General features: G+C 56.3%; 1 protein-coding gene across 2 annotated transcripts in view; it reads left to right on the top strand.

Moving 5' to 3' along the window:
* Positions 1-749: 749 nt before the first annotated feature.
* Positions 750-10,511, top strand: part of LOC134346252 (uncharacterized) — a 105,361-nt gene continuing 95,599 nt past the window's right edge. For both annotated transcript variants that reach the window (XM_063047577.1, XM_063047578.1), the window contains exon 1: positions 750-912. In XM_063047577.1, coding sequence (XP_062903647.1) covers positions 864-912 — 49 coding nt within the window. In that variant the 5' untranslated portion in view covers positions 750-863. The remainder of the gene's footprint in view (positions 913-10,511) is intronic.

Here is a 10,511-nt window from a genome sequence, read left to right as displayed (position 1 = left end):
GGAGTGCCACAGGAGGGGTGTGTGCCAGAGGTAAGGGGGCAGGGGGTGGTCTAGGTGCAGACTCATTCAGACCCAGTCCTGAGACACCAGGAAAGTTCATTCAGTTCCTAACAATTGGTTTATTAATCATTATAGAAAGTCTCTCTGGTGCTTCCCACTCTTCCCTTTCCCTTCCCCTTTTCCCAACCATGATTCCCCTCTCCCTGCCACGCTTCCCACTCTCAGTCTAGAGACCCATATCAGAATCAGGTTTATCATCACTCACATATGTCATGTAATGTGTTTTTTTTTGTGGCAGCAGTACAGTACAATACAAAAAATTACTACAGTACCGTGCAAAAGTCTTAAGCACCCTTGTTTTATACAGTATATGTGCCTAAGACTTTCGCACAGTAATATATAACTACATATCTATTTATGTCTATCTATTATCTATCAATGCCTATCTGTCTATCTGCCTCCCTACTTCCCTGCCCAGCCCTCTCCCTGTCTAGGAGAGGACACAGGGTGAGTGGAACCAGCCTTGGTCCCTGTCCTCCAGTGAAGGGTCTTCACTCTTGTGTCATCTGCCTCAGAGGCCGAGGAGGAAGTGAGTGTGGGTTAAAGTTAAATCTGGAGAGGACTGGCGACAGGTTGGAGAGACACTGAGTCAGAATAAAACCTCCCAGCATGCAAGAGCTGGCTGGAGGGTGTTATTAACTGGAACTGCACAGTCCACATTCTGGTGATACGTGCGCTGAAGTCTCAGGACAAGGCTTGCTGCTGTCTGACTTGAAGGTGATGTGTTTCACGTCAGGTAACAGACAATTTCAGAAGTTCTGAAGCAATCCCTGGTGCAAGCTTACTTAGAGAGAGAGGTGGACATGAAGTTCTCCAGCTCTGTGGTTCCAATCTGTTTGTTACTAATTAAAGGTCAGTCAATCTGTCTATTCATCCAGCTTTTCAGCTGTCTACACATCTCTCCATCTATCAGTCCATCTGCCCGTCTCTCCAACCTACCAGTCCTCCGACCTGACCGTCTCTCCAATGCCCAGTCTATCTGACTATCTCTCCAACCCCCAGTCCGTCTACCTGACCGTCTCTCCAACCCCGAGTCCGTCTACCTGACCATCTCTCCAACCCCAAGTCCATCTACCTGACCATCTCTCCAACCCCCAGTCCGTCTATCTGACTATCTCTCCAACCCCCAGTCCGTCTAACTGAACGTCTCTCCAACCCCCGGTCCATCTACCTGATGGTCTCTCCAACCCCCGGTCTGTCTACCTGACCGTCTCTCCAACCCCCAGTCCATCTACATGACCGTCTCTCCAACCCCCAGTCTGTATATCTGACTATCTCTCCAACCCCCAGTCCATCTACCTGACCGTCTCTAGAACTCACAGGTCCGCCTACCTGACCGTCTCTCCAATGCGCAGTCTACCTGACTGTCTTTCCAACCCCCAGTCCATCTACCTGACCATCTCTCCAACACCCAGTCCCTCTACCTGACCATCTCTGCAATGCCCAGTCTACCTGACCGTCTCTCCAAACCACAGTCCGTCACTCTGACTGTCTATCTGACCGTCACTCCAATGCCGAGTCTACCTGACCGTCTCTCCAAAGCCAGTCCGTCTACCTGACCATCTCTCCAATGCCCAGTCTACCTGACTGTCTCTCCAGCCCCCAGTCTATCTACCAGACAGTCTCTCCAATGCCCAGTCCATCTACCAGACCATCTCTCCAATGCCCCAGTCCGTCTACTAGACTGTCTCTCTGATGCCCAGTCGGTCTAACAGACCGTCTCTCCAACGCCCATTCCATCTACCTGACCGTCTCTACAATGCCCAGTCCGTCTGCCTGACCATCTCTCCAATGCCCTGTCTATCAGACTGTCTCTCCAACGCCCAGCCTATCTGACCGTCTCTCCAAGGCCCAGTCCGTCTACCAGACGGTCTCTCCAATGCCCACTCTGTCTACCAGACCGTCTCTCCAACGCCTAGTCCGTCTACCAGACGGTCTGTCCAATGCCCCAGTCCGTCTACCAGACCGTCTCTCCAACCCGCCCAGACCGTCTAACTGACCGTCTCTCCAACGCCCAGTCTATCTGACCGTCTCTCCAATGCCCAGTCTATCCGACCGTCTCTCCAACGCCCAGTCCATCTACCAGACTGTCTCTCCAACCCGCCCAGACCGTCTAACTGACCGTCTCTCCAACACCCAGTCTATCTGACCGTCTCTCCAATGCCCAGTCTATTGGACCGTCTCTCCAATGCCCAGTCTATCTGACCATCTCTCCAACCCCTAGTCTATCTGGCCATCTCTCCAAACCCCAATCCGTCTTCCAGACTGTCTCTCCAATGCCCAGTCCATCCACCTGATCGTCTTTCCGATCCTCAGTCTGTCTACCAGACCGTCTCTCCAACCCGCCAGTCCGTCTAACAGACCTACTCTCCGAGCCCCCAGTCCGTCTACTAGACTGTCTCTCCAACCGCCTAATCTGTCTATCTGACCATCTCTCCAATGCCAAGTCCGTCTACCAGACCGTCTCTGCAATGCCTAGTCCGTCTACCAGACCATCTCTCCAATGCCCAGTCAGTCTACCTGACCATCTCTCCAATGCCCAGTCAGTTTACCACACTGTCTCTCCAACGCCCAGTCTGTCTGACCATCTCTCCAATGCACCATCTATCTGACTGTCTCTCAAACCCCCAGTCCGTCTACCAGACCGTCTCACCAATGCCCAGTCCGTCTACCAGACGGTCTCTCCAACGCCCAGTCCGTCTACCAGACGGTCTCTCCAATGCCCCAGTCCGTCTACCAGACCGTCTCTCCAACCCGCCCAGACCATTTAACTGACCGTCCCTCCAATGCCCAGTCTATCTGAACGTCTCTCCAAAGCCCAGTCCGTCTACCAGACTGTCTCTCCGACACCCCAGTCCGTCGACCAGACCGTCTCTCCAACCGCCCAGTCTGTCTATCTGACCGTCTCACCAATGCCAAGTCCTTCTACCAGACCGCCTCTCCAACGCCGAGCCGGTCTACCAGACCATCTCTGCAATGCCCGGTCCATCTACCTGACTGTCTCTCCAATCCCCAGGTCCACCTACCTGACCGTCTGTCCAATGCCCAGTCTACCTGACTGTCTCTCTAACCCCCAGTCCGTCTACTTGACCATCTCTCCAACACGCAGTCCGTCTACCTGACCATCTCTCCAAACCACAGTACGTCTCTCTGACTGTCTCTCTAGCACCCCAGTCCGTCCATCTCACCATCTCTCCAATGCCCAGTCTACCTGACTGTCTCTCCAACCCCCAGTCCATCTACCAGACAGTCTCTCCAATGCCCAGTCCATCTACCAGACAGTCTCTCCAATGCCCCAGACCGTCTACCAGACCGTCTCTCCAATGCCCAGTTGGTCTAACAGACCATTTCTCCAACGCCCATTCCATCTACCTGAACGTCTCTCCAACACCCAGTCCGTCTGCCTGACCATCTCTCCAATGCCCAGTCTATCTGATGGTCTCTCCAATGCCCTGTCTATCAGACTGTCTCTTCAATGCCCAGCCTATCTGACCGTCTCTCCAAGGCCCAGTCCATCTACCAGACCGTCTCTCCAATGCCCAGTCCATCTACCAGACTGTCTCTCCAACACCCAGTCTATCTGACCATCCCTCCAATGCACCATCTATCTGACTGTCTCTCCAACCCCCAGTCCGTCTACCAGACCATCACACCAACGCCCAGTCCGTCTACCAGACGGTCTCTCAAACGCCCAGTCCGTCTACCAGATGGTCTCTCCAATGCCCCAGTCCGTCTACCAGACTGTCTCTCCAACCCGCCCAGACCGTCTAACTGACTGTCCTTCCAATGCCCAGTCTACCTGACCATCTCTCCAACCCCCAGTCTATCTGGCCATCTCTCCAAACCCCAATCCATCTTCCAGACTGTCTCTCCAACCCGCCAGTCCGTCTAACAGACCTACTCTCCGAGCCCCCTGTCCATCTACTAGACTGTCTCTCCAACCGCCCAATCTGTCTATCTGACAGTCTCGCCAATGCCAAGTCCATCTACCAGACCGTCTCTGCAACGCGTAGTCCGTCTACCAGACCGTCTCTCCAATGCCCAGTCCGTCTACCTGACCGTCTCTCCAACGCCCAGTCGGACTGCCACACTGTCTCTCCAACACTCAGTCTATCTGACCATCTCTCCAATGCACCATCTATCTGACTGTCTCTCCAACCCCCAGTCCATCTACCAGACCGTCTCACCAATGCCCAGTCCATCTACCAGATGGTCTCTCAAATGCCCAGTCCGTCTACCAGATGGTCTCTCCAACGCCCCAGTCCGTCTACCAGACCGTCTCTCCAACCCGCCCAGACTGTCCAACTGACCGTCCCTCCAATGCCCAGTCTATCAGACCATCTCTCCAACCCCCAGTCTATCTGGCCATCTCTCCAAACCCCAATCCGTCTTCCAGACTGTTTCTCCAATGCCCAGTCCGTCCACCTCACTGTCTTTCCGACCCTCAGTCTGTCTACCATCAGTCTCTCCAACCCGCCAGTCCGTCTAACAGACCTACTCTCCGAGCCCCAAGTCCATCTACTAGACTGTCTCTCCAACCGCCCAATCTGCCTATCTGACCATCTCTCCAATGCCCAGTCCGTCTACCTGACCGTCCCTCCAACGCCCAGTCTATCTGAACATCTCTCCAACGCCCAGTCCATCCACCTGATCGTTTGTCCGACTCCCCAGTCCATCTACCAGACTATCTCTCCGACCCCCCAGTCCGTCTACCAGACCGTTTCTCCAAGCGGCCAGTTTGTCTATCTGACCGTCTCACCAATGCCGAGTCCGTCTACCAGACAGTCTCTCCAACGCCGAGCCGGTCTACCAGACCGTCTCTGCAACGCCCGGTCTGTTTACCAGACCGTCTCTCCAACGCCCAGTCTATCTGGCCATCTCTCCAAACCCCCAATCCATCTTCCAGACTGACTCTCCAATGCCCAGTCCGTCCACCTGACGATCTTTCCGACCCGCCAGTCCGTCTAACAGACCTACTGTCCGAGCTCCCAGTCCGTCTACTAGACTGTCCGACCACCTAATCTGTCTATCTGACCATCTCTACAATGCCAAGTCCGTCTACCAGACCGTCTCTGCAAAGCCCAGTCTGTCTACCAGACCGTCTCTCCAAAGCCCAGTCCGTCTACCTGACCATTCCTCCAACACCCAGTCTCTCTGACCGTCTCTCCATTGCGCCATCTATTTGACTGTCTCTCCAACCCCCAGTCCGTCTACCAGACCGTCTCTCCAACGCCCAGTCCGTCTAACAGACTGTCTCTCCGAGCCCCCAGTCCATCTACCAGGTCGGCTCTCCAACGCCGAGTCCATCTACCAGACCGTCTCTCCGACCACCCAGTCCGTCTACCAGACCGTCTCTCCAACGCCCAGTCCGTCTACCTGACGGTCTCACCAATGCGCAGACCGTCTCTCCAACGCACAGTCCGTCTACCAGACCTTCTCTCCAATGCCCAGTCCGTCTACCAGACGGTCGGTCCAACTCCAAGTCCTTCTACCAGACCATCTCTCCAACCCCCCAGTCCGTCTATCTGACCGTCCCTCCAACGCCCAGTCTATCTGACCGTCTCTCCAACGCCCAGTCCGTCTACCAGAGCGTCTCTCTAACACCCAGTCGATCAACCTGACCGTCTCTCCGACTCCCCAGTCTGTCTACCAGATCGTCTCTCCGAACCCCCAGTCCATCTATCTGACCGTCCCTCCAATGCCCAGTCTATCTGACCGTCTCTCCAACCCCCAGTCTATTTGGCGATCTCTCCAAACCCCAGTCTATCTGGTCATCTCTCCAACCCCAGTCTATCTGGTCATCTCTCCAACACCTCAATCCGTCTTCCAGACTGTCTCTCCAATGCCCAGTCCGTCCACCTGACCGTCTCACCGACCCGCCCAGTCCGTCTACCAGACAGTCTCTCCAATGCCCCAGTCCGTCTACCAGACAGTCTCTCCAACGCCCTGTCCGTCTACCAGACCATCTCTCCAACGCCCATTCCGTCTGCCTGACCTTCTCTCCAACGCCCAGTCAGTCTGCCTGACCGTCTCTCCAACGCCCAGTCCGTCTACCAGACCATCTCTCCAACGTCCAGTCCGTCTTCCAGACCGTCTCTCCAACGCCCAGCCTATCTGACCGTCTCTCCAATGCCCCGCCTATCTGACTGCCTCTCCAACCTCCAGTACGTCTACCAGACTGTCTCCAACGACCATACGTCTAACTGACCGTCTCTCCAATGCCCTGTCCGTCTACCTGACCGTCTCTCCAACGCCCAGTCCCTCTACCTGACCGTCTCTCCAACGCCCAGTCCAACTCCAGTCCGTCTACCAGAACGTCTCTCCAATGCCCAGTCCGTCTACCAGACCGTCTCTCCAATACCCCAGTCCGTCTACCAGACCATCTCTCCAATGCCCAGTCGGTCTAACAGACCATCTCTCCAACGCCCATTCCATCTACCTGACCGTCTCTCCAACGCCCAGTCCGTCTACCAGACTGTCTCTCCAACGCCCAGTCCGTCTGCCTAACCTTCTCTCCAACGCCCAGTCAGTCTACCAGACCATCTCTCCAACGCCCAGTCCGTCTACCAGACTGTCTCTCCAACGCCCAGTCTATCTGACCGTCTCTCCAATGCCCCGCCTATCTGAATGCCTCTCCAAACCCCCAGTCCGTCTATCTGACCGTCCCTCCAACGCCCAGTCTATCTGACCGTCTCTCCAACGCCCAGTCCATCCACCTGACCGTCTCTCCGACTCCCCAGTCTGTCTACCAGATCGTCTCTCCGACCCCCCAGTCCATCTATCTGACCGTCCCTCCAACGCCCAGTCTATCTGACCGTCTCTCCAACCCCCAGTCTATTTGGCGATCTCTCCAACTCCCAGCCTATCTGGTCATCTCTCCAACCCCCAGTCTATCTGGTCATCTCTCCAAACCCCAATCTGTCTTACAGACTGTCTCTCCAATGCCCAGTCCGTCCACCTGACCGCCTCTCCGATCGCCCCCCCTCCGCAGTCCGTCTACCACACCGTCTCTCCAACTCCCCAGTCCGTCTAACTGACCGTCTTTCCGACACCCCCAGTCCGTCTACCAGACCATCTCTCCGACACCCCCAGTCCGTCTACCAGACCGTGTCTCCGACCCCCCCCAGTCCGTCTACCAAACCGTCCCTCCAACGCCCAGTCTATTTGAACGTCTCTCCAACGCCCAGTCTATCTGACAGTCTCTCCAACGCCCAGTCTATCTGACGGCCTCTCCAACCTCCAGTCCTTCTACCAGACCATCTGTCCAACGCCCAGCCCGTCTACCAGGCTGTCTTTCCAACGCCCAGTCTATCTGACCGTCTCTCCAATGCCCCGCCTATCTGACTGCCTCTCCAACCTCCAGTACGTCTACCAGACTGTCTCTCCAATGACCAGCTCGTCTACCTGACCGTCTCTCCAACGCCCAGTCAGTCTACCTGACCATCTCTCCAATGCCCAATCCGTCTACCTGACCGTCTCTGCAACGCCCAGTCTATCTGACCGTCTCTCCAATGCCCCGTCTATCTGACTGTCTCTCCAACTCCCAGTCCGTCTACCAGACCGTCTCTCCAACGCCCAGTCCATCTACCAAACCGTCTCTCCAACGCCCAGTCCATCTACCAAACCGTCTCTCCATTGCTTCAGTCCGTCTACCAGACAGTCCTTCCAATACCCAGTCTGTCTACCAGACTGTCTCTCCAACGCCCAGCCCGTCTACCGGACCGTCTCTCCAATGCCCTGTCCAACTGACGGTCTCTCCAAGCCCCAGTCCGTCTACCAAACCGTCTCTCCCACGCCCAGTCCATCTACCAAACCGTCTCTCCATTGCTTCAGTCCGTCTACCAGACAGTCCTTCCAATACCCAGTCTGTTTACCAGACTGTCTCTACAACGCCCAGCCCGTCTACCGGACCGTCTCTCCAACCCCCCAGTCTGTCGAACAGACCGTCTCACCAACGCCCAGTCCGTCTACCAGAGGGTCCCTCGAATGCCCAGTCAGTCTGACTGACAGTCTCTCCAACGCCCAGTATATCTGACCGTCTCTCCAATGCCCTGTCTATCTGACTGTCTCTCCAACGACCAGCCTATCTGACTGCCTCTCCAACCTCCAGTACGTCTACGAGACCGTCTCTCCAACGCCCAGTCCGTCTACCTGACAGTCTCTCCAATGCCCTGTCCAACTGACGGTCTCTCCAATGCCCCAGTCCGTCTACCAGACTGTCTCTCCAACGCCCATTCCGTCTGCCTGACCTTCTCTCCAACGCCCAGTCAGTCTGCCTGACCTTCTCTCCAACGCCCAGTCCGTCTACCAGACCATTTCTCCAACACCCAGTCCGTCTCCCAGACCGTCTCTCCAACGCCCAGCCTATCTGACCGTTTCTCCAATGCCCCGCCTATCTGACTGCCTCTCCAACCTCCAGTACGTCTGCCAGACTGTCTCCAACGACCAGTCCGTCTAACTGACCGTCTCTCCAATGCCCTGTCCGTCTACCTGACCGTCTCTCCAACGCCCAGTCCCTCTACCTGACCGTCTCTCCAACGCCCATTTCAACTCCCAGTCCGTCTACCAGAACGTCTCGCCAATGCCCAGTCCGTCTACCTGACCGTCTCTCCAACGCCCAGTTCGTCTACTTGACCGTCTCTCCAATGCCCAGTCCATCTATCTGACCGTCCCTACAACGCCCAGTCTATCTGACCGTCTCTCCAACTCCCAGTCTATCTGGTCATCTCTCCAACCCCGCAATCCGTCTTTCAGACTGTCTCTCTAATGCCCAGTCCGTCCACCTGACCGTCTCTCCGACCCCTCCAGTCCGTCCACCTGACCGTCTCTCCAACCCCCCAGTCCGCCTAACAGACCGTCTATCCGAGCCCCCAGTCCATCTACCAGACCGTCTCACCAACGCCCAGTACGTCGACCAGACTGTCTCTCCAATGCCCCAGTCCGTCCACCAGGCCGTCTCTCCAACCCACCCAGACCGTCTACCTGACTGTCCCTCCAACGCCCAGTCTATCTGAACGTCTCTCCAACGCCCAGTCCGTGTACCAGACCATCTCTCCAACCGCCCAGTCTGTCTATCTGACCGTCTCACCAAAGCCGAGTCCCTCTAACAGACCGTCTCTCCAACGCTCAGTCTATCTGACCATTTCTCCAACACCCAGTCTATCTGGCCATCTCTCCAACGCCCAGTCCGTCTAGCTGACCATCTCTCCAACGCCCAGTCCGTCCACCTGACCGTCTTCCCGACCCTCAGTCCGCCTACCAGACCGTCTCTCCCACCCGCCAGTCCGTCTAACAGACCTACTCTCCGAGCCCCCAGTCCGTCTACTAGACTGTCTCTGCAACCGCCCAATCTGTCCACCTGACCGTCTCTCCAACGCCCAGCCCCTCTACCTGACCGTCTCTCCAACGCCCAGTCCAACTCCAGTCCGTCTACCAGAACGTCTCTCCAATGCCCAGTCCGTCTACCAGACTGTCTCTCCAATACCCCAGTCCGTCTACCAGACTGTCTCTCCAATGCCCAGTCGGTCTAACAGACCATCTCTCCAACGCCCATTCCATCTACCTGACCGTCTCTCCAACGCCCAGTCCGACTGCCTGACCGGCTCTCCAATGCCCAGTCTATCTGACCGTTTCTCCAATGCCCCGTCTATCAGACTGTCTCCCCAATGCCCAGCCTATCTGACCGTCTCTCCAAGGCCCAGACCGTCTACCTGACCGTCCCTCCAACGCCCAGTCTATCTGATCGTCTCTCCAACGCCCAGTCTATCTGACCGTCTCTCCAACGCCCAGTCCGTCTACCAGACTGTCTCTCCAACGCCCAGTCCATCTGCCTGACCTTCTCTCCAACGCCCAGTCAGTCTGCCTGACCGTCTGTACAACGCCCAGTCAGTCTACCAGACCATCTCTCCAACGCCCAGTCCGTCTACCAGACCGTCTCTCCAACGCCCAGTCAGTCTACCAGACCATCTCTCCAACGCCCAGTCCGTCTACCAGACCGTCTCTCCAACGCCCAGTCTATCTGACCGTCTCTCCAATGCCCCGCCTATCTGACCGTCTCTCCAACGCCCAGTCCGTCTACCAGACTGTCTCTCCAACGCCCAGTCCATCTGCCTGACCTTCTCTCCAACGCCCAGTCAGTCTGCCTGACCGTCTGTACAACGCCCAGTCAGTCTACCAGACCATCTCTCCAACGCCCAGTCCGTCTACCAGACCGTCTCTCCAACCTCCAGTCCGTCTACCAGTCTGTCTCTCCAACGCCCAGTCCGTCTGCCTGACCTTCTCTCCAACGCCCAGTCAGTCTGCCTGACCGTCTCTCCAACTCCCAGTCCTTCTATCAGACCATCTCTCCAACGCCCAGTCCGTCTACCAGACCGTCTCTCCAACGCCCAGTCTATCTGACCGTCTCTCCAATGCCCCGCCTATCTGACTGCCTCTCCAACCTCCAGTCCGTC

The sequence above is a fragment of the Mobula hypostoma genome, chromosome 5, assembly GCF_963921235.1.
Source record: "Mobula hypostoma chromosome 5, sMobHyp1.1, whole genome shotgun sequence".
Taxonomy (NCBI): Eukaryota; Metazoa; Chordata; class Chondrichthyes; order Myliobatiformes; family Myliobatidae; genus Mobula; species Mobula hypostoma.
The sequence above is the reverse complement of the archived record's forward strand: the minus strand, read 5'-3'. Positions and strand labels throughout refer to the sequence as shown.